The sequence below is a fragment of the Schistocerca americana genome, chromosome X (genome assembly GCF_021461395.2).
Source record: "Schistocerca americana isolate TAMUIC-IGC-003095 chromosome X, iqSchAmer2.1, whole genome shotgun sequence".
Lineage (NCBI taxonomy): Eukaryota > Metazoa > Arthropoda > Insecta > Orthoptera > Acrididae > Schistocerca > Schistocerca americana.
In genome coordinates this window covers 306,927,266-306,952,410 of record NC_060130.1, presented here as the reverse complement: position 1 = coordinate 306,952,410, position 25,145 = coordinate 306,927,266, and the positions used below count along the sequence as shown (strand labels likewise).

At 42.8% G+C, this 25,145-nt stretch overlaps 1 protein-coding gene across 1 annotated transcript in view; it reads left to right on the top strand.

The window, feature by feature from the left end:
* Positions 1-25,145, top strand: part of LOC124555979 (inactive phospholipase C-like protein 1) — a 651,563-nt gene that overhangs the window by 158,183 nt on the left and 468,235 nt on the right. Inside the window, exon 3 of the mRNA XM_047130024.1 lies at positions 24,891-25,003. Within this exon, the coding sequence (XP_046985980.1) occupies positions 24,891-25,003 (113 nt within the window). The remainder of the gene's footprint in view (positions 1-24,890; positions 25,004-25,145) is intronic.

The following is a 25,145-nucleotide window of genomic DNA, read 5'->3' as shown; positions in this document are numbered from 1 at the left end:
TGGTTGTTGTCATGCAAACGTCCCAATCTGCTGAATCAGGGATCGAGACGTAGCTGCACGATCCGTTACAGCCATCCGGATAAGATGCCTGTCATCTCGACTGCTAGTGATACAAGGCCGTTGGGATCCAGCTCGACGTTCCGTATTACCGTCCTGAACCAACCATTTCCATATTCTGCTAACAGTCTTTGGATCTCGACCAAAGCGAGCAGCAATGTCGCCATACGATAAACCGCAATCGCGATAGGCTACAATCCGACCTTTATCAAAGTAGGAAACATGATGGTACGCATTTCTTCTCCTTACACGTTGCATCACAACGACGTTTCACCGGGCAACGCCGGTCAATTGCTGTTTGTGTATGAGAAATCGGTTGGAAACTTTCCTCATGTCAGCACGTTGTAGGTGTCGCCACCGGCGCCAACCTTCTATGGATGCTCTGAAAAGCTAAACATTTGCATATCACAGCGTCTTCTTCCTGTCGGTAAAATATCGCGTCTGTAGCACGTCATCTTGTTGGTGTAGCAACTTTAATGGCCAGTAGTGTACTTAAAATAAACTGTAAGATTTGATGCGGCATTCCTAGCTCTCTGTAAAGATGCTATCTACACTTTTAGAGCTAAAAAATTTTGAAAAACACAGCCCTCAGTCGCGAACACAATTTGTGACCTAGGTTTCGGTGTCACAAGGGACACCTTCTTCGGACAAAATGAAAACTAAATGTTACAGCATAACGTACCAAAAAATACGAAAGCTGCGGTCATACCTGACAGCCTCAGATAGTCAGAATTAAAATAAAATGCAACAGAGGTGCAAGCCACTAGGGGCTGCCATGTGTCCTCTGCTACAGTCAACACAACACTGAAACATCATGTGACTTGTGCGCCACGTCAACTTCAAGACAATACCGCCATCTGGTAGCTAACTGGTAAAACAAGCTATTTTTGGTTCAAATGGCTCTCAGCACTATGGGACTTAACATCTGACGTCATGAGTCCCCTAAAACGTAGAACTACTTAAACCTAACTAACCTAAGGACATCACATACATCCATGCCCGAGGCAGGATCCGAACCTGCGACCGTAGCGGTCGCGCCGTTCCAGACTGAAGCACCCAGAACCGCTCGGCCACACCGGCCTGCCAAGCTATTTTGTAAACATTTCTCGTAACTAATGAATGACTGGCTGTAGCATAAAAATTCCAGAATAAATGCATAAAAAAGACATACGAAACAATCCGTTAAATGACATTACTGCTTGCTGTAATAGATACGTTATAAAAACCAAAAATGTTTTTAATTTACATATAGGAGACGTAAAAAATCCCTTGTGACACCGAATCCTAGGTCACAGATTAATTGTGTTCGCGACTGAGGACCGTGGTTTTCAAAATTTTGTATTATACAACAGTCGCTGATTGACAGCCATGTTAAAAACCTTTACTTTTAGAGCTGTTGGTAGAATTGGTGAAATTATCTGCAGTGTGGACGGTGTACATTCAAAGAGTGAACTCGTCTTCCTCCACTCATTTTGCCGCGAGTGAATCACTGTTACTGACGTCAGATGACGTAGAGGGTATCGTTTTTGCTTTATGTTACTGCAAGTAAACCAGTCGAATAGTGATGTGCACAGCCGCAAGTTAAAGGCTCTCAGCTAGATGTGAGATGCCTGTGCGACCGCCGACGTGCCAGCAGCCACGCTGCAGCTTAAATTTAACAAGGCTTTCAGCGAGCAACGACATGTGACGTGCCAGGAACGAGCAGGGATGCGACAACACGAGCGTACCCTTTGGAGCTCCATTCATACAGGAGCTACTGAGAAGCGGTTCTCGGTGGCGCTTCCGCTGGCGAAGCATTGGCATAAATGGGCCCCATTTATGGCGGAACGTTGGTTCCAGTAGCGGGATTCTCAGATAAGCACTGCTTCACCGTGACGAAGTCGAGTGAGCGGCCGTCGTCCCTTACACTAGGGACAAATTTGGACGCGTATAATACGTGTGCAGTGACGCGATATTACAGCGTGATGCGCGCATCGCGCACGTACCCGCAGGCCCTGCGCATTTGGAGATGCATACACGTTCTTTGCCCGGGCCAGATGGGGACGCGCTTCGCCGACAAAATCGGGGCAAGTACCCGGAAATCTTTCTCAACGATTTTACAGAAACTACTGGGTAAAAAAAAAAGTTTTCACGTTACTTGTAGCCTTACGTCACCTTCATCGTGAAGTATCTGTCATGTCGCTAATTGTCATACTTGTGACATTCACATTTCATTAAGACACTGAGAGAAATTCCAGAAGTTCGCAGTGAAAAATAGGGGTCGCTATGATTTTGCGTTTGGTGCATATTACACCATATGTTTCTCCGAATGAAATTTAGCTAACATGTTGAATTTTTCTTTAGACTTGAGAGTAGGTCTCTGTCTCCGATCTCGAGGAAATGAATCCTATGTAGCGCATTCACTCCCGATCTCACACTCGCCAGTGTAATGGTATTTGAATTACGTAACCATTGCGGCACCTCACCTCAACCTCTCGATACTAGCAATATTCTACTGTGTTTCTGTAAAATAGTTAACTTATTCTGTGACAACATTCAGATTTGATTTCATTAATGTAGAGGTACTTTGATACATCGATATGTTTATATTGCAATGATATTATTCTTATGTGTATTCTTTCTTTTGTCACTATGATCATCGACGTACTTGTAACTCTGATTTTTGGGCGCGTAAGCGGTTATTAGAGAGTCAAGTCTTGGTCGTCATGTTGAAAAGACGCAAATTGTAGTCAGTTTGTGAAACGTGAACTTTAACAGTGAGGAAGACATTTTCAAGTATGTTATATTTTGTGAAGTGATGTTGCAACAAAAGTAATAAAAAAGAAGTGTAACTTAAATTCGGAGTGCTGATTACTTTTTTACATCACCATTGTCCTAACTTGCAAAAGTTTAATCTTCAAGAATGGTTTATGAAACACATCTATAAAACTTTAGAATATCGAAGAATAACACCTAGGCCTCTTTGAATCCGAGCTTGGAATCATCACTACCTAGATTTTCGACGATTGAGCCATGAGTTCACAATGAGACCAGCGTGGGAAATACGAAAAGATGAGTGCCTAGTTTATCCATTATTTCAAGAAGTGACTTTATTAACTGTGCTCTAATGACACCTGCCACATAATATAACTTTGTTGTTTCCCGAAAATGCAATATTTAGCAACGTGAGCAACAATTCAATCATACTTAATTTTTGACCTTTGTTGTGGTAGGGTTGTTAGACCAGAACGAAATATTCATAACATCCATCTCCTAAACCGGTATAGATGTCTCAACCAGATTTTGATGAATGATAGCGTATAAGGAGGAGAATATTTTACTAAATAGTTAACATACAGAACTCTCTTATCTACGGCGACACAGCAGAACCTGCAGTTCTTTATGTTTTTCAGTCCACTGGGGAAATTTTTTAAGAGTCATCGACAGCTAGTGAAACGAGAATTTCTTAGTATGAAAATAAACATCTCTCTTTTGTCAATCCAAACCGACACAGTGAAGTTTTCTGTAAGCTACTGACCTCTCTGGTTGCCAGTTGCTTGGTTAATGAGACACACTGTTTCAGGATTCTGTTGCAATAGCTACTGCAAGTTGGGTTCGCGCAAATTATACCGTGTTTTAGCAAAAGAAGTACAATTAAACCTGTCAACAAGGGCTATGTAGCCGTTACTCATAAATGATAATGCTTCTTCAAATGAGAAAATGTCAACAATTCATACAAAAATACATTATCAGTAATGTTACAGTTTTGGAGGAATCCCCAAAACGCATCGTATTTTTAATAGCGAACGACTGGAATAGAAGCTTACCGAAGGATTTTCTTCCTGTTCTTAATTTGAGGAATATTAAAATAATGACGAGTGCGCATTTCAGGTGGAGTGATGCACACGTGCCAGACGCCGGTTGCTCACCCACGACTTGCGAAACTGACGCTGTGTGATTCGCAAATAGAAAAGTAAATAATTGATACACTGGACAACCAGTTGGCTAGTGAACTGTCAGCAGCTGAGAAGTAATGTGTGCGACAGTAATGTCGAAACTAGCCAGATATGCCTTGTGAGGGGAAGAGTTCATGTCGTTCGTAAAACATTGTCGTAAATGTAGGCCAGCCTCTGTCAGCAATACATTTCAGCAAATTAAATATATGAAATAACGACAGTCGTTCAGGATACTCGTACTTCCGGAATAATACTAACCACGTTCCTAATTTGTGCAGCCTGTTGTATAATTAGTTTATTGATGCTCATTCCGAGTGTACAACCACTAAAATGCTTTTCCTTGTCACTATGTGTCAATTAAAACATTCTCATTCGTGAGGGTTTCCCGACTGTCTCTAGCTTACAGTGAAATGCGTTGTCCGCGTGAATGTAGTATATAATGTAACTAATTATGTGTATATATTGAAGTATGGTAACAACAGTGAATCTTATATACTCCAGATCTTGGGCGCCTGTTAGCAGGAGCACACAGGGGATAAACCTGTGGGAATAGCTGCCTTTCTAATTATTGAAACTTATCATGCAGATGTGCCAGCATAATAGGCAGCGCGTACTCTACCTTGTTTCACTATATATTTAAAATTCTCTGCCTTGTTTCTTGATCATATGATTTTATGACATTACTTACTATTTCACTGCCCTCACAATAAATCGTCTTTCCCTTTTTGCGATGTGAAGACATTGCGGAGACAGAAAATACATCAAAAGTTTCAAATGGTTCTGAGCACTATGGGACTCAACATCTGTGGTCATCCGTCCCCTAGAACTTAGAACTACTTAAACCTAACTAACCTAGGGACATCACACACATCCATGCCCGAGGCAGGATTCGAACCTGCGACCGTAGCCGTGACGCGATTCCAGACTGACGCGCCTAGAACCGCACGGCCACACCGGCCGGCCAATACATCGAAAGGCCAAAGAAATTTGCACACCTGCCTAGTATCGTGTAGGGCCCCCGCGAGTACGCAGAAGTGCCGCAACACGATGTGGCATGGACTCGACTAATGTCTGAAGTAGTGCTGGTGGGAATTGACACCATGAATCCTGCAGGGCTGTCCATAAATCTGTAAGAGTACGAGGAAGTGGAGATCTCTTCTGAACAGCACGTTGCAAGACATCCCAGACCATACATGCTCAATAATGTTGATGTCTGGAGAGTTTGGCGGCCAAAGGAAGTGTTTAAGCTCATAAGAGTTTTCCTGGAGCCACTCTGTAGTAATTCTGGACGTAGGAGGGGGGGGGGGGGGGGATGTCTTTGTCTGGAATTGTCTAAGTCTGTCGGAATGCAAAATGGACATGAATGGATGCAGGTGATCAGACAGGGCGCTTACGTACGTGTCACCTGTCAAAGTCCTATCTAGACGTATCAGGGGTCCCATATCACTCCAACTGCACATGCCCCACACCATTACAGAGCCTCCACCACCTTTAATAGTCCCTTGCTGACATGCTGAGTCCACAGGATCATGAAATTATCTCCATATCCATTCACATCCATCCGCTCGATACAATTTGAAACGAGACTCATCCGACCAACAACATGTTCCCAGTCATAAACAGTCCAATGTCGGTGTTGATGGGCTCAGGCGAGACGTGAAGCTTTGTGTCGTGCAGTCAACAAGGGTACACGTGTGTGTCTTCGGCTCCGCAAGCCCATATCGATGATGTTTCGTTAAAACAACAGCTGATTCCTCAAACTGGGGGGGGGGGGGGGGGGGCGCTATCAAGTACGGGGTCTCACAGGGTTCGGTCTTAGGTCCTTCACTGTTCTTGATATACATTAATGACTTACCATTCCACATTGATGAAGATGCAAAGTTAGTTCTTTTTGCTGATGATACAAGTATAGTAATAACATCCAAAAACCAAGAACTAAGTGATGTAATTGTAAACTATGTTTTTCAAAAAATTATTAAGTGGTTCTCAGCAAACGGACTCTCTTTAAATTTTGATAAAACACAGTATATACAGTTCCGTCCAGTAAATGGCACAACTCCAGTAATAAATATAGACTTTGAACAGAAGTCTGTAGCTAAGGTAGAATTTTCAAAATTTTTAGGTGTGTCCATTGATGAGAGGTTAAACTGGAAGCAACACATTGATGGTCTGCTGAAACGTCTGAGTTCAGATACGTATGCTATAAGGGTTATTGCAAATTTTGGTGATAAGAATCTCAGTAAATTAGCTTACTATGCCTACTTTCATTCACTGCTTTCGTATGGCATCATATTCTGGGGTAATTCATCGTTGAGTAGAAAAGCATTCATTGCTCAAAAACGTGTAATCAGAATAATTGCTGGAGCTCACCCACGGTCATCCTGCCGACACCTATTTAAGGATCTAGGGATCCTCACAGTATATATATTCACTTATGAAATTTGTTGTTAATAATCCAACTCAGTTCAAAAGTAATAGCAGTGTGCATAGCTATAACACCAGGAGAAAGGATGATCTTCACTATGCAGGGTTAAATCTGACTTTGGCACAGAAAGGGGTAAATTATGCTGCCACAAAAGTCTTTGGTCACCTACTAAACAGCATCAAAAGCCTGACAGATAGCCAACTGACATTTAAAAATAAATTAAAAGAATTTCTAGATGACAACTCCTTCTACTCATTGGCTGAATTTTTGGATATAAATTAAGGGAAAAAACTTAAACATTAGTGTCATGCAATATTTTGTGTAATGTGATATCTTGTACAGACATCTTTTATTAACCTGACACGTTCCACATCATTACGAAGTGTATTCATGATCTATGGAACAAGTATAATCTAATCTCTAATCTGAATGGTTCGCACGCTGACACTTGTTGATGGCCCAGCACTGAAATCGGCAAAAATTTGAGGAAGGGTTACACATCTGCCAGTTGAACGATTCCCTTCAGTCGTCGTTGGTCCCGTTCTTGCAGGATTTTTTTCCAACCGCAGCGATGTCGGAAATTTGGTGTTTTACCGGAATCCTGATATTCACGGTTCACTCGTGAAATGGTCGCATGGGAAAATCCCAATTTCATGGCTACCTCAAAGAAGCTGTGTCCCATCGTTCGTGCGCCGACTAACACCACGTTCAAACCCACTGAAATCTTGATAATATGCCATTGTAGCAGCAGTAACCGACGTAACAACTGCGCCAGACACATGTTGTCTTACATAGGCGTTGCCGACCTCAGCGCCGTATTCTACCTGTTTACATATCTCTGTATATGAATACGCATGCCTATACCAGTTTCTTTGGTGCTTCAGTCTATTATCCCAGTGACTAATGGCTCACCAGTAACTGAATTATCCATTGTTCCTGACAAAAGAAGAACAATAACGAAGCATAAAAACGAAACTATACAGATATAAGTAACTGAAAAATATAATGCACTAAAGAAAAATGATCGAGAGCTTTAATAGCGAAAACGAAACGTTACTCAGTGACAATAAGGTTCAGCTGTAAGGTAATATTTTTTGGAAGGCCGATACTACCATCGCTCATATGCGTGGTGCCGAAGGGAGAATATGGGACGACCGATTTGACCCACTCCATGTTACCTACGCATAGTGCTATGCACGGTGTCGAATGGGGAATATGGCAGGTCTGCTTTGCCACTCCCCATCTCAGCAGTGGCATGCAGAGCGAGAAACTGTGCCACAACCACAACGCCACGCGACCTGCTGCAGGCGCGTGTCGCGTCACCATCGCGTCACCATCGCGTCGCGCCCGATTTTGCGCTGATCCACTTGAACCTGTTAATGTTACAAAGATTTGCGCTGCCCTGCGCTGCACCACACGCTCTACGCGCACCTCTGTTTCAGATGCGCATACCGCGTCGGTGATACACAGGGCAGCGCGCATTTATGTAACTTAAAATGAGCAAGTGGGACAGCACAAATTGGCACGTGACGCGTTGGTACGGGATGCGACGGTGATGCGACACGCGCTTGCGCCTTGTCTCGTGACGTTGTCGTTATGGCACAGTTTCCCGCGCCACGAGCCACTATGGGAGAGCTGAGACGGGGAGTGGCAAAGCAGACCTGCCATATGCCCCATTCGACACCATGCATGTGGGCAGTGGTAGTATTTGCCAACAGAAAAACATTGGCTTACTGCTCAACTTCATTCTCACTTGAGTAGTATTTTCGTTTTTCGGTTACACGATAAATCAGTCTAATCTAAAAGCCTCAAAGTCAACTAAATTCCTAGGTATTGCAATTACGAACAACTTAAATTGGAAGTAACACGTAGAAAATGTCGAGGGGAAGGCTAACCAAAGACTGCGTTTTATTGGCAGGATACTTAGAAAATGTAACAGATCTACTAAGGAGACTGCCTGCACTATGCTTGTCAGTCCTCTTTTAGAATACTGCTGCGCAGTGTGGGATCCATACCAAATAGGACTGACGGTATACATCGAAAAAGTTCAAAGAAGGGCAGCACGTTTTGTGTTATCGCGAAATATGGGAGAGATTGTCACAGAAATTATACAGGATTTGGGCTGGACATAATTAAAAGAAAGGCGTTTTTCGTTGCGACGGAATCTTCTCACCAAATTCCAGTCACTAACTTTCTCCTCCGAATGCGAAAATATTTTGTTGACACCGACCTACATAGGGAGGAACGATAACCACGATAAAATAAGGGAAAGCAGATCTCGTACGGAAAGATATGAATGTTCGTTCTCTCCGCGCGCTATACGAGATTGGAATGATAGAGAATTGTGAAGGTGGTTCGATGAACCCTCTGCCAGGCACTTAAATGTGATTTGCAGAGCATCCATGTAGATGTAGATGTAGATGAAGCTCTTGGTTTTTTTCATTAGCACGTTACATTTTTCGACTACTTTTATCTGCATATTTATGCTTTTTTGTTTCGTTGTTGTTTTTATTAATCAAGAACAGTGCAAAGTTTAATGACTGGTGAGCCATTAACAAAAATGGCTCTGAGCACTACGCGACTCAACTTCTGAGGTCATCAGTCGCCTAGAACTTAGAACTAATTAAACCTAACTAACCTAAGGACATCACACACAGCCATGCCCGAGGCAGGATTCGAACCTGCGACCGTAGCGGTCACGCGGTTCCAGACTGAAGCGCCTTTAATCGCACGGCCACACCGGCCGGCTGAGCCATTAACCTCTGGGATTATATCTTCTACCTCCCGAATGTCTTGACATTGCAAGACGAGATAGACGTTTCATCGTAAAGGTAATAGAATAGTAAGGAATATTATAAAATTATGTGATCAAGAAGCAAGGCAGGAAATTTTAAATACGGTACAGTGAAACAAAGTCGTCTATGCCCTGCCTATTATACTGGTGTAATTGTACGATGTTACAAGAAGTCGAAAAGTGGGAATTTCCACAGGTTTATCCAAATTGTGCTCCTTGTAAACAGCATCCTACATCTGAAGTATGTAAGATTCACTGTGATTATTTGGATATGGATGTAATAAGAGATTGTATATACTACATGCACGCGGACATCACATTTCGCTGTAAGCTAGAAACAGTCGAGAAACCCCCATGAACGACTATGTTTTAATTAGCAAGTAGTGTCAAAAAATATCATACTTGTAGTTGTATACACGGAATCAGCACCAATAAACTAATTATACAACAGGTTGCACAAATTAAGACTGTGGTTAGTATTATTTCGAAAGTATGAGTATCCTGAAAGTGTGTATTATTTTATATACTTAATTTGCTGAAATGTATTGCTGACCAAGGCAGGCCTACATTTATAACAATATTTTTAAATGACATGATTCCCCTCACAAGAAACAGCTGGCTCTCTTCGACAATCCTGTCACACGCATTACTTCTCTGTTGCTGACAATGAGCTAACCACTGGCATGTGCAGTGGATCAACTGCTTACCTTCCTCAGTAGTAACTCTTTTATGTGCGTATCTAACAGCGTCATTTTGGCAAGACATAGGTGAGTAACCAGCGCCTTGCATGTACCATGTGTGGATCACTCCACCTCAATCGAACACTAATCATTACTTTAATATCGCTCAGATGAAAAACAGATGAAAATCTTTCAGTAAGTTTCCATTCCAGTCGTTCACTATTAAAAATACGATGGGCTTTGAGAACTCCAGAAGTGTAACATAATTGATAATTTATTTTTGTGTGAAGAAGCCTCATCATTGAGAGTAACGGCTACGTTTCCCTTGTTGACAGGTTTGATTGTGCTTCTTTTGATAAACGACACTATAATTTGCACAAACCCATCTTGTAGTAACTATTGCAACAGAATCCTGAAACAGTGTGTCTCATTAAACAAGTGACTGGAGACCAGAGAGGTCAATATCTTACAGAAAACTTCACTGTGTCGGTTTTTAGTGATATAAGAGAAGAAGTTTCATGTTTACTTTCATACCCATAAACTCTCTTTTTACTAGCTGTCGATGACTCTTACTCTACTGAAGTGAAAAATTAAAAAGTACAGCTTGTGCTACATCGCCGTAGTTAAGACCGTTCCATGAGTTAACTATTTGGTAAAATAGTCTTCTCCTTGCGTGCTGTCATTTGCCAAAACCTCATTTCGATATCTTGAACGGTTTAGGAGAAATTGGAGATGTTATGTATATTTCAATCTTGTGGACGTGTGATCGGAAGTAAAAGCACTGCATAAAATCCATTACCTTCTCTCAAGTCTAACGAAAAATTCAATATGTTAGCTAAATTTCATACGCAACCTCATATGGTGTAATATGCACCAAACACAAAATCACAGTGATCCCTATTTTTACTGCAAACTTTTCGAATTTTGTTAATTGTCGATTTAAATGTGAATATCATAATAAACATGATGATTAGCGAGATCTTGATCACTTCATCATAAACGTGGTACGTAAAGCTACTACAAAAACAAAAATCCAATTGTTCTAGCACGTAGAGTCTGTAAAGTTGTTTGAGAAAGATTACAAGGTGTGTGCCCCAGTTCTGTCAGTACAGCGTGTCGCTAACTGGCGCCGGCAAAGAATGACTCCGCATCTCAGTAGGTTAAGTGCACACTGAGACGCGTATAGCACTTGTAACGTGACACGATTTTACTGCGCAACGTGCATGTTACACACATGTCGTGCAGACCTGCACATATTGAGACACGTATGAAGAGTGTACTCTTCAGTCAGGGTAACGTGCACGTACCAGATGCCAGTTGCTGACCTATTTCTTGTCGGACTGAAAATGTGTAATTCGCAAATAAGAGTTATTACCGTTAGACTTGACTTCCGAAACGGATTCCGATACTAATAGTGAAGACAAAGTGTCGCTTTATTCATTAAAAAATGTTGTTGTTGTTGTGGTCTTCAGTCCTGAGACTGGTTTGATGCAGCTCTCCACGTTAATCTATCCTGTGCAAGCTTCTTCATCTCCCAGTACCTACTGCAACCTACATCCTTCTGAATCTGTTTAGCGTTGTCATCTCGTGGTCTCCCTCTACAATTTGTACCCTCCACGCTGCCCTCCAATACTAAGTTGGCGATCCCTTGATGCCTCAGAATGTGTCCTACCAACCGATCCCTTCTTCTAGTCACGTTGTGCCACAAACTCCTCTTCTCCCCAATCCTATTCAGTACCTCCTCATTAGTTATGTGATCTACCCACCTAATCTTCAACATTCTTCTGTAGCACCACGTTTCGAAAGCTTCTATTCTCTTCTTGTCCAAACTATTTATTGTCCACGTTTCACTTCCATACATGTCTACACTCCATACAAATACTTTCAGAAACGACTTCCTGACACTTAAATCTATACTCGCTGTTAACAAATTCCTCTTCTTCAGAAACGCTTTCCTTGCCATTGCCAGTCTACATTTTATATCCTCTCTACTTCGACCATCATCAGTTATTTTGCTCCCCAAATAGCAAAACTCCTTTAATACTTTAAGTGTCTCATTCCCCTCAGCATCACCCGACTTTATTCGACTACATTCCATGATCCTCGTTTTGCTTTTGTTGATGTTCATCTTATATCCTCCTTTCAAGACACTGTCCATTCCGTTCAACTGCTCTTCCAAGTCCTTTGCTGTCTCTGACAGAATTACAAGGTCATCGGCGAACCTCAAAGTTTTTATTTCTTCTCGAATAAAAAATTCAAATCATCAAAGAAGTATATTTTGTTATAATGGAAAAGATGTGGACAGTTTCAGACTGCCGGCCGCGGTGGCAGTGCGGTTCTAGGCACTTCAGTCCGGAACAGCGTGACTACTACGGTCGCAGGTTCGAATCCTGCCTCGGGCATGGATGTGTGTGATGTCCTTCGGTTAGTTAGGTTTAAGTAGTTCTAAGTTCTAGGGGACTGATGACCTCAGATGTTGAGTCCCATAGTGCTCAGCTGGCCGGCCGAAGTGGCCGTGCGGTTAAAGGCGCTGCAGTCTGGAACCGCAAGACCGCTACGGTCGCAGGTTCGAATCCTGCCTGGGGCATGGATGTTTGTGATGTCCTTAGGTTAGTTAGGTTTAACTAGTTCTAAGTTCTAGGGGACTAATGACCTCAGCAGTTGAGTCCCATAGTGCTCAGAGCCATTTGAACCCATAGTGCTCAGAGCCATTTCAACCATTTTGAGTTTCAGACTATGACTTAGGTCAGTTTCAAACTATGACTAAGATCAGTTTCAAACTATCACTAAGTTGAGTGATGCTGATCTTACAAATTACTTCAAAATGACTAGAAGGCAGTTTTCTGAAGTGCATGGAATCATATAACACACCATTGACTCAAATGGCTGCAATGCACAGGAGCCGATTGCAACTGAACAAAAACTGTCAGTAATTTTGAGCCATTTTCTTTTTTTAAGGAATTATAAAAGTGTTGCACCCATGTATCTAAGTATTTTATTTTCGAACCCGCCCCCCTCTCCCCCGATGCAAAAGGTATCATTAAGATCTCTGCATTTCGTACTGTCTCTATTAACTTTTCTTTTTCCATTGTGAAAAGTAAATTATTCATCGACTGCACAACATGATAATACACTCGACAGGAGTGCAAAAGCTAGCCATGTGGGGCTTGGGGTGTGTGTGTGGGGGGGGGGGGGGGAGATATCATTCGAAAAAAATTGTCATGAATGTGGGTCGGCTTTTGTAAGCAATACATTTCCACAAATTAAATATAACAAGTAACAACACTCTTTCAGGATACTCTTACTTACAAAATAATATTGACCACTTCTTCATTTGTGTAGCCTGTTGTATAATTAGTTTATTAATGCTGGTAGTATGTATGCAACCACTGAAATGCTTTGTCTCGTCACGATGACCCAATTAAAACATTGCTATTAGTGAGGGCTTCTTGACTGTTTCTAGCTTGCAGTGGAAATGTGATGTTCATATGTACCTAGTATAATGTCTCTTATTACATCCATGTCCAAGTAATGACAGTGAAAATTACGTACTTCAGGTAGTGGATGCTTTTTTCCAGAAGCATAAATGTGTCGTACCTTTGGAAACTACCCCTTTTCGACTTTTTGTAACAGATCGTAGAAATACGCCAGCATAACAGGCAGGAAATACCGGGTGATCAAAAAGTCAGTATAAATTAGAAAACTTAATAAACTACGGAATAAAGTAGATAGAGAGGTAAAAATTGACACACATGCTTGGAATGACATGAGGTTTTATTAGAACCAAAAAAAACTAAGTTCACAAAATGTCCGACAGAAGGCGTCGTTTGGTGGTGATCGTGTGCTCAGCCGCCACTTTCGTCATGCTTGGCCTCCCAGGTCCCCAGATCTCAGTCCGTGCGATTATTGGCTTTGGGGTTACCTGAAGTCGTAAGTGTATCGTGATCGACCGACATCTCTAGGGATGCTGAAAGACAACATCCGACGGCAATGCCTCACCATAACTCCGGACATGCTTTACAGTGCTGTTCACAACATAATTTCTCGACTACAGCTATTGTTGAGGAATGATGGTGGACACATTGAGCATTTCCTGTAAAGAACATCATCTTTGATTTGTCTTACTTTGTTATGCTAATTATTGCTATTCTGATCAAATGAAGCGCCATCTAAAAATGGTTCAAATGGCTCTGAGCACTATGGGACTTAACTTCTGAGGTCAGCAGTCCCCTAGAACTTAAAACTACTTAAACGTAACTAACCTAAGGACATCAGACACATCCATGCCCGAGGCAGGATTCGAACCTGCGACCGTAGCGGTCGCGCGGTTCCAGACTGTAGCGCCTAGAACCGCTCGGCCACCCCGGCCGGCAAGCGCCATCTGTCGGACATTTTCTGAACTTTTTGTATTTTTTTGGTTCTAATAAAACCCCATGTCATTCCAAGCATGTGCGTCAATTTGTACCTCTCTATCTACATTATTCCGTGATTTATTCAGTTTTCAAATTTATACTGACTTTTTGATCACCCGGTAGATAACCGTGTTTTAGATCACATGATTTTGTAAGATTCCTTACTTCCTTATTCACCACCCTCGTCTGTCCTTTCTTGCTATCTGAAAACTTTGTGGAGGCAGAAAATATAATCCCAGTGGCTTAGGGCTCACCAGTTATTGAACTGTGCATTGTTCTTGACAAAAGAAGAAACCAAAAAAAACCATACTGGTGTAATAACTGAAAAATATAGTGTACTAACGAAAAACGATGGATCGCTTGAATTGCGAAAAACGAAACACAACTCAATGACAATAAAATTCAGTATACAGTAAGGCTATATTTTTCAGATGTCCAATACTACCACTGCCCATATTTGCAGTGTCGAAGAGCGCATATAGCAGGACTGCTTCCCCCTCCCCGCCTCACCCCTTCCGTAGTGCTCGCGTGGCACGCGATGCGAGAAGCTGTGCAATAACCATAACACTGCGCGACGTGGCGCAGCCTCCGGTCGTGTCCCCATCGTGTCGCGTCCCAATCTGCGTGGCCCCATTTGAATCTGTGAAGTTAGAAAACTGCGCGCTGTCCTGCGCCGCGCCAACGCACTATACGCGTCTCTACTTGCTCCTAGCGTTATCTCTCACCATCCACGCGTGTCGCCATAACTCGCTCCCAAGCGGGCTAACACTCGCCGAGTGCAACCTGACCATTGGCGTCATTCGATGGGATATGATGGTCGGGGAGGGGGGGGATCTCTGTTTTCTCACTCAAGCTGGTCGTCAGTTGGCGTTACGAGTCTGAGAGCATCCCGTTTCTGTCCTTTCACTGAGGAAAAATCCCTGGCAGCACCAGAAATCTAACCTGGATCCTCTGCACAGCTGACAGACGCACTGACCACTGAGCTACGGAGACTTCTTAAGTAATAGAACCCAGTACGTTGTCCTCGATGGTGAGTGTTCATCGGAGGTGAGGGTATCATCTGGAGTGCCCCAGGGAAGTGTGGTAGGTCCGCTGTTGTTTTGTATCTACATAAATGATCTTTTGGATGGGGTGGATAGCAATGTGCGGCTGTTTGCTGATGATGCTGTGGTGTCGTCGTTGAGTGACTGTAGCAGGATACAAGATGACTTGGACAGGATTTGTGATTGGTGTAAAGAATGGCAGCTAACTCTAAATATAGATAAATGTAAATTAATGCATATGAATAGGAAAAAGAACCCTGTAATGTTTGACTGCTCCATTAGTAGTGTAGCGCTTGACACAGTCACGTCGATTAAATATTTGGGCGTAACATTGCAGAGCGATATGTAGTGGGACAAGCATGTAACGGCAGTTGTGGGGAAGGCGGATAGTCGTCTTCGGTTCATTGGTAGAATTTTGGGAAGATGTGGTTCATCTGTAAAGGAGACCGCTTATAAAACACTAATACGACCTATTCTTGAGTACTACTCGAGCGTTTGGGATCCCTATCAGGTCGGATTGAGGGAGGAGATAAAAGCAATTCAGAGGCGGGCTGCTAGATTTGTTACTGGTAGGTTTGATCATCACGCGAGTGTTAGGGAAATGCTTCAGGAACTCGTGTGGGAGTCTCCAGAGGAAAGGAGGCGTTCTTTTCGTGAATCACTACTGAGGAAATTTAGAGAACCAGCATTTGAGGCTGACTGCAGTACAATTTTACTGCCGCCAACTTACATTTCGCGGAAAGACCACAAAGATAAGATAAGAGAGATTAGGGCTGGTGCAGAGGCATATAGGCAGTCATTTTTCCCTCTTTCTGTTTGGGAGTGGAACAGGGAGAGAAGATGCTAGTTGTCGTACGAGGTACCCTCCGCCACGCACCGTATAGTGGATTGCGGAGTATGTATGTAGATGAAGATGTAGACTATCCACTCTTCACCCTTAAGCTAGCATTTTCTTCCCTTCAGCGTTAGTTGCACGCTGGCAGCAATATGGGTGGGTTTACTGATGGAGAATCGGCCGACAGACACCACGTGTATGGATACACTCAGTGCAGCTGTAGGGTGGCTCAGTTACGCTGTTCTCGCAGCAAAGGCAACCACATCTCAGTACTTTTCCATCATTTGAAGATTGTTGCATTACTCTGTGTGTGTGATTTCTGTTACACTGGTTGTGTCTTCGCTAGTGGCAGTGGACATTTAAATTCCACTAGAAATTGCTGTGACTAAAGTCCAAAGTATTTAATATTATTAAGCGATCTGTCTGTCCTCAGGAATGATTCGCCACAGACACACATGCGTTACGTAATGGAAATTCTTTTGCCATCGGAAATGATCCACACGAAATGCAACGTAATCACGAAACATAACGAGTCTACAAAACCGCTGTTACCCAGAGACACTCGAAGTAAACTTACCTTCCGTAATCAGAAAATAATTTATTAATTCTCAAAAACCGTGATATTTGAATTAACTGCTCATAGCAGAACTGGTTCCAAATTGAAATATCAATCGAATCAGAGATCGAGAATATTTCTGTAATTACATCTGCATAAGGCGACAGTGCAAAAGTCATGGTTATTCAGTACTACCATCTTCGTAAGTTGTAGTTCATTTAATTAAAGCAGTGAAAGGAACGAAGCAGAAGTAAAGAAAAGACATTTTCCCGTAACCTCAGGGTTTATTATTTTGTCTAGAAAGCAAAAGAATTCTCCATAGAACAATCAGATTAATGTTAAATGACTCAAGTTGTGCTCTCGGGACATAGACCTACTCCATAACTTGGGTATGAAAAAAAATAAAAAATGAAATAAAATGCAAAATCTTTTAATGAATAAGATCACCTTGCTAAACCCGATCACAAATGAGAAATAGCACGTAAACAAAACGGGATTTGCGCCGCACTAATCACAACTGCGACTTTCACTCAGGTACTCATTCGAAAACATTGCCTAAGCACCACATTTTTCTGTTTTAGTTCGGCAGGTAGTGAAATAAAGAAACACATTACCTTGTGTTGCAGAACGGACGAACAGAGTGGAGATGTATATGCTTGTTATCACCACTTAGTCAATATAAGCCCATTCCTGCTTTCACGCCTGGCTCCCTCCTTCTTAGAGTGGGACCATCAGACATTGTTAACAACTAATTCTCACGAAACTTCAGTATGTTGTATAGAGTCCTGTCCCGAATAACCGGCTAGCGGCTATTCAACCGACGGCTCCTAGTTTCTGTTCCGAGAAAATCCATTATGAAGTTTCCTAAGTACTTGCTACACCTGTAATGTTCGTCATGTTTCAAGCACGCGAACGCAGCGCAGTGGTTAAGGTTCCCCACTACCATGTTGGCACTATTGTTTCCAAACTTGCCTCAGTGCGCCTTTATCAGTTTCATCGTACGGAACTTCATTAAACAGTATATGTCATGGAAAATTTCTCATACGGTGTCATTTTCGCCGTAGCAATTTCATTAATGAATCAATCATTACACGAAACATTCTTGAAACGTGTTCTACATTTGTTACAGAATAGATTGCAGAACCGTCTTACTCGCTATCGCTTATCGCTTGCTGTCATCATCATCATCATCATCATCATCATCATCAGCCAATTCAATCATTAGATGATGTGGCCTCTTCGAGTCGTGGATTCAGGTAGGCTTTCTGAAGTCTTCTCCAAGTGGGACGGTCTTGGGCAGTTCTCTGCCAGGTGTTACCAGCGATCTTCTTGATGTCTTTGTCCCATCTGTCTGGTGGTCTTCCTCTAGGCCTCCGGTGCTCTCTCGGACTCCACTCCAGTACTAGCTTCGTCCATCTGTTGTCTTTTCTTCTTGCGACGTGGCCAGCCCACTGCCATTTCAAGGAACCTACTCTCTCTAAGATGTCGTTAACCTTCGTCACAGACCGGATGTCATCTGCCCTTTTCCTGTCCTTTCTTGTATAGCCCAGCATTGATCTCTCCATGGCTCTCTGTGCTGTCCTAAGTTTCCCTTTTGTAAATGAGTTCAGTGTCCATGTCTCGCAGCCATACGTCATCACAAGAAGAATGCATTGATCAAATACTGCTTTCTTCAGAATTACTGGCATTTTTGATCTGAATACTTTTGAATTCTTCCCAAATGCATGCCAGCCAAGCTTGATGCGTCGATAGATTTCTGGCCTTACGTCTCCCTTCATATTTATAATCTGGCCAAGGTAGACATATTCACTGACGTCTTCTAGTAGACTGTCCTTGACTTTCACATCTCCAGCTGGGACCCATTTGTTGGATATTACTTTTGCAGTTCGCCAATCCGTTCTGAAGCAAGCGTGGCGACTATGCTTCTCACCTTCGAGTTATGTTATCGCTTGTTGTATTTGATCAGAATTCCGAATGGTGTTTGTTCCAGAAGTAACATATTCGTATCGTACCAAGCCTTGCAGCCACGTGCGTTTTTAGAAACGATGCCACAAAACACATTTCGTTCATTTCGTTTAAATTGAGGAAGATTGTTCTTTCTTCGATCAACTTCGACGCGAACAATGCGTACTTGATCATTCCTGTGAAAGCTGGTGCACTAAATTGTTGAAAAATTGAAGAATGTATTTTTTACGGGATCTTCTCTCAAAGCGATTTCTCTACTAGTCTTTAGCAAGTCGGGAGCATTTTAAATTTTTTTTCGTGGAAATTTTAACCTGCCTGTAGAAATAAACCTCACCATGTTGGATAATCCGCACCGCCAGCCTGGTAGCCGTGAACCTCAGCCACTGCGCTACGCTCCCTCGGTCGAAATATGGCGGACGTTACGAGTAGGTACGCATAAAACTTCAACATCGATTTTCTCGGAAACTAGGTGCCGTCGTATTAAAAGCCGCCAGTCCGATACTCGGGACAGGCCCCTCTACCATGTCAAAGACTCATCAAAATCGGTGACTAATTGATATAATGGTGTCCTTGTCAGTGTATATTCATGCAGCCACGCTCGTTAGCACACCGTATCACACACGAGCACAACCCACCTTCACTTCAGAGCAGCGCAAACGGGACAGACAAATTTTTTTTCGTCCAAAGCGGCAAGCCACCTGTGGCGACCAAACCCTCGCTTGACGTGTGGCCGAAGCCACTCTCGGTTCATAGACAGACAGATACATTCGCGCAGCCGAAGCAACCGTGAGTATGCGGAAGCACAGTCTAACGTAACGAAATGGTTCAAATGGCTCTGAGCACTATGGGACTTAACTTATGAGGTCATCAGCCCCTAGAACTTAGAACTACTTAAACCTAACTAAACCTAACTAACCTAAGGACATCACACACCTCCATGCCCGACGCAGGATTCGAACCTGCGACCGTAGCGGTCACGCGGTTCCAGACTGTAGCGCCTAGAACCGCTCGACCACCCCGGCCGGCTCTAACATAACGGTCGTGACGTTCTGTTTACCGGCCGCTGTGGTCGAGCGGTACTAGGCGCTTAAGTCCGGAACCGCGCGACTGCTACGGTCGCAGGTTCGAATCCTGCCTGGGGCATGGATGTGTGTGATGTCCTTAGGTTAGTTAAGTTTAATTAGTTTTATGTCTAGGGGACTGAAGACCTCAGATGTTAAGTCCCATAGTGTTGCGAGCCATTTGAACCATTTTTGACATTTCGTCTCGTTCTTGATACCTACTGCGATAGCAATGCCACAAGAGGTCAGCAATCGACACTTCTGAATACGATCTCGGATGAGTGCGATTACTATCATTTATAATGATTTGTGACATAGTTTTTACAATAGGGAGTGTATGTAGTACCATAAAAATTCACAATAACTAAAAAAAATAACACTATATTCGTCATTGTTTAGTTTCCTAAGGACTCTGGGTGGTGCAAAACAGTCCGTTGAGAACGGTTGATCTATTATTCTCTTGTAACAAAAAAAAAAAAAAAAAAAATGGTTCAAATGGCTCTGAGCACTATGAGACTTAACATCTATGGTCATCAGTCCCCTAGAACTTAGAACTACTTAAACCTAACTAATCTAAGGACAGCACACAACACCCAGTCATCACGAGGCAGAGAAAATCCCTGACCCCGCCGGGAATCGAAACCGGGAACCCGGGCGCGGGAAGCGAGAACGCTACCGCACGACCACGAGCTGCAGACTCTCTTGTAACGATCGGTTATTTAGTGAACAATGATTTCTTTTAATAACAAAAAATTTCTAGTAAAGACCAGAAGTCCAGACCTTTTGCAGAAAGTCGTCGTATAGCTATCCAAGAAAGCGGAGTATTGTTCGCTACACCGTACACCAACTCAGTTAATGTGGAACGTAGCAAACCTATACTAAATATACATTGAAGAACCAAAGAAACTGGTACCCCTGTCTAATATCGTGTAGGGCCCACGAGAGTACGCAGAAGTGCCGCAACACGATGTGGCATGGACTCGACTAATGTCCGAAGTAGTGCTGGAGGGTAATGACACCACAAATCCTGCAGGGCTGTCCATAAATCCGTAAGAGTACGAGAGGGTGCAGATCTCTTCTGAACAGCACGTTGCAAGGCATCCCAGATATGCTCAATAATGTTCATGTCCGAGGAGTTTGGTGGCCAGCAGAAGTGTTTAATCTCAGGAGAGTGTTCCTGGAGCCACTCTCTAGCAATTCTGAACGTGTGGAGTGTCGCATTTTACTGCTGGAATTGCCTGAATCCGTCGTAATGCAAAATGAACATGAATGGATGCAGGTGGTCATACAGGATGCTTACGTACGTGTCAACTCTGAGTCGTATCTAGACGTATCAGTAGTCCCACATCACTCCAAATGCACACGCCCCATATCGTTACAGAGCCTCCAACATCTTGAACAGTCCCCTGCTGACATGCAGGGTCCGTGGATTCATAAGGTTGTCTCCATACCTGTACACGGCCATCAGATCGATACAATTTGAGCGAGACTCGTTCGACCAGGCAGCATGTTTCCATTCATCAACAACCCATTGTCAGTGCTGATGGGCCCAGACTAGACGTAAAAGTATGTGTCGTGCAGTCATCAAGGGGACACGAGTGTGTCTTGCGCTCCGAAAGCCCATACCGATTATGTTCCGTTGAATGGTTCGCACGCTAACGGTTTTTGATGGCAAAGCATTTAAATCTGTAGCAATTTGAGGAAGGGTTACACTTCTGTCAAGTTGAACGATTCTCTTCATTTCCTCGTTGGTCCCGTTCTTGCAGGATCTTTTTCCGGCCGCAGCGATATCGGAGATATCATGTTTTACCGGATTCCTGATATTAATGGTACACTCGTGAAATGTTCGTACGGGAAAATCCCCACTTCATCGCTACCTCGGAGATGCTGTATCCCATCGCTCGTGCGCCGAATATAACACCACTTTCAAACTCACTTAAATCTTGATAACCTGCCATGTAGCAGCAGTAACCGATCTAACAATTGCGCCAGACACGTGTTGTCTTATATAGACGTTGCCGACCGCAGCGCCGTATTCTGCCTGTTTAGATATCTCTGTATTTGAATACGCACGCCTATAACAGTTTCTTTGGCACTTCAGTGTAATACCAAGATCATTTATCGTACCAAATAAGCCACCATACCTGCAGCTTAAGGGGAAACGATGTGGACGTGATAATAAATCGTCAAAAGCAACGAAACTGTTCACCTACAAAGCAGAAACCAATTCCTCAATTTTTGCTAAATATGAGCCACAAACGGCAAGAATCTTCTGAACACACTCGCTTTTGAAGAAAAAGCAATTACATTTACAAAAATATTAGTGCATTAGGAAGTCGAGTAAGAACGGGCGATTATTAGATTCCATTAAAATTTTTTAGGTGTCAAGTAAAGCGTTTATGATAACAACAACAGAAAACATCAGAAATATAAGCTTCTCAGGAATGAAAAATGTATTTATATTCTCTTGCTCTCAGTGGAGAAAGCTGCAAATATATACATATTCGAAAGTATATTTTCTTCATGAGTAAGGTTTAGCTTTTGGTACTGAACCAGTGTGATTAACCTGTTTTTATATGTGTTTCACAACCATTCGTGTTTCTGGGTTATTTACTAGCCCATGGAACGCAAAAATATAACAGCTATTTCGTAAATTAAGTAGAAAATAATTAAAAACAAGCACTATCTTTAATACTCACGTGCCGTCTGCTTCATCACTTCTTGGAGCGCTACCGTCGCTAGTGTGTGTAGTGATTGTATACTTTCACAAAACATTCCTCACACACAAACAAAGAAAAGATGTTAAGTGGACATGTGTCCGGAAACGCTTAATTTCCAAGTTAGAGCTCATTTTAGTTTCGTCAGTATGTACTGTATTTCCTCGATTCACCACCAGTTGGCCCAATTGAAGGAAGGTAATGTTGACTTCGGTGCTTGTGTTGACATGCGACTCATTGCTCTACAGTACTAGCATCAAGCACATCAGTACGTAGCATCAACAGGTTAGTGTTCATCACGAACGTGGTTTTGCAGTCAGTGCAATGTTTACAAATGCGGAGTTGGCAGATGCCTATTTGATGTATGGATTAGCAGGGGGCAATAGCCGTGGCGCGGTACGTTTGTATCGAGAGATTTCCAGAACGAAGGTGTCCCGACAGGAAGACGTTCGAAGCAATTGATCGGCGTCTTAGGGAGCACGGAACATTCCAGCCTATGACTCGCGACTGGGGAAGACCTAGAACGACGAGGACACCTGCAATGGACGAGGCAATTCTTCGTGCAGTTGACGATAACCCTAATGTCAGCGTCAGAGAAGTTGCTGCTGTACAAGGTAACGTTGACCACGTCACTGTATGGAGAGTGCTACGGGAGAACGAGTTGTTTCCGTACCATGTACAGCGTGTGCAGGCACTATCAGCATCCACGGGTACACTTCTGTGAATGGTTCATCCAACAAAGTGTCAATCCTCATTTCAGTGCAAATACTCTCTTTACGGATGAGGCTTCATTCCAACGTGATCAAATTGTAAATTTTCACAATCAAAATGTGTGGGCTGGCGAGAATCCGCACGCAATTGTTAAAAATGGCTCGGAGCACTATGGGACTTAACATCTGTGGTCATCAGTCCCCTAGAACTTAGAACTACTTAAACCTAACTAACCTAAGGACATCACACACATCCATGCCCGAGGCAGGATTCGAACCTGCGACCGTAGCAGTCGCGGCACGCAATTGTGCAATCACGTCATCAACACAGATTAGCTGTGAACGTTTGGGCAGGCATTGTTGGTGATGTCTTCATTGGGCCCCATTTTCTTCCACCTACGCTCAATGGAGCACGTTACCATGATTCTACCTGTGCTGCTAGAACATGTGCCTTTACAAGTACGACACAACATGTGGTTCATGCACGATGGAGCACCTGCACATTTCAGTCGAAGTGTTCGTACGCTTCGCAACAACAGATTCGGTGCCCGATGAATTCGTAGAGGCGGACCAATTCCATGGCCTCCACGCTCTCCTGACCTCAACCCTCTTGACTTTCATTTATGGGGGCATTTGAAAGCTCTTGTCTACGCAAACCCGGTACCAAATGTAGAGACTCTTCGTGCTCGTATTGTGGACGGCTGTGATACAATACGCCATTCTCCAGGTCTGCATCAGCGCGTCAGGGATTCCATGCGACGGAGGGCGGATGCATGTATCCGCGCTAACGGAGGACATTTTGAACATTTCCTGTAACGAAGTGTTTGAAGTCACGCTGGTACGTTCTGTTGCTGTGTGATTAATGTGATTTGAAGAGAAGTAATAAAATGAGCTCTAACATGGAAAGTAAGCGTTTCCGGACACATGTCCACATAACATATTTTCTTTCTTTGTGTGTGAGGAATGTTTCCTGAAAGTTGGGCCGTACCTTTTTGTAACAACCTGTATATTTGACTGTGGTGGAAGTCGATGAGTGCGCCACAGATATAACACCAAAGATTTCTCATGAGACAAAGGTATGTAGAAACAAAGTATATGGAAGATGACCGATCATAAGGGACATGTCTCATGTGTTAAGTGTTGAAAATATTATTTATTAGCTATTACAGGCATTTTTCACTGATATGATTTTCTCTGCCTCGTGATGGCTGGGTGTTGTGTGCTGTCCTTAGGTTAGTTAGGTTTAAGTAGTTCTAAGTTCTAGGGGACTTATGACCACAGCAGTTGAGTCCCATAGTGCTCAGAGCCATTTGAACCATTTTTTTTCACTGATATGAGGGTAATTCCACAAAAACAAAAGTAACTAGGGTAGTCAACCGAATAAATCAAGCTTACTTATTACTCTGTAACGAGCCGTCGTAGACTACAGGTACCTTATACCGAAACACTCAGGAAATATTCCTAAACACCTTCCGAAGTTTTATCTGTGGAGTTCAGGTTCACACCGTACAAGTAGCTTGTGGTGGTGTCACAGTCAATGATTCAATGTTACACCACATGAATAAAAATTTTGGCAGATTTTTTTTTCTTCATACATTTCTATGTTGCTTTTCTGACGTTGTTTAATGACATCCTTAATATTTTCTGTTTGATATTTACAATGCACTTAATGATCGCTGTATTTCTTTCTGTATTTTCAGGAATATGACTACGTGAACAACCCTGGAAAGAGGGGACAACTTGACTGCAGAGGATTTGTTGAGATATATAAGGAAATTACAGCCAGACCGGATATTTACGCTCTCATGTACAAGTAAGTGGCTGATATACATGTTTTAGATTGAAATTAAGTGCATTTATTTTGTTCTTTATTTTGGCTTTTCGTTTCATGACCATATTACCACCCATAATTTACAAACACGTATTAACAATAGTCATTTCTGAGTGTCTTTTCG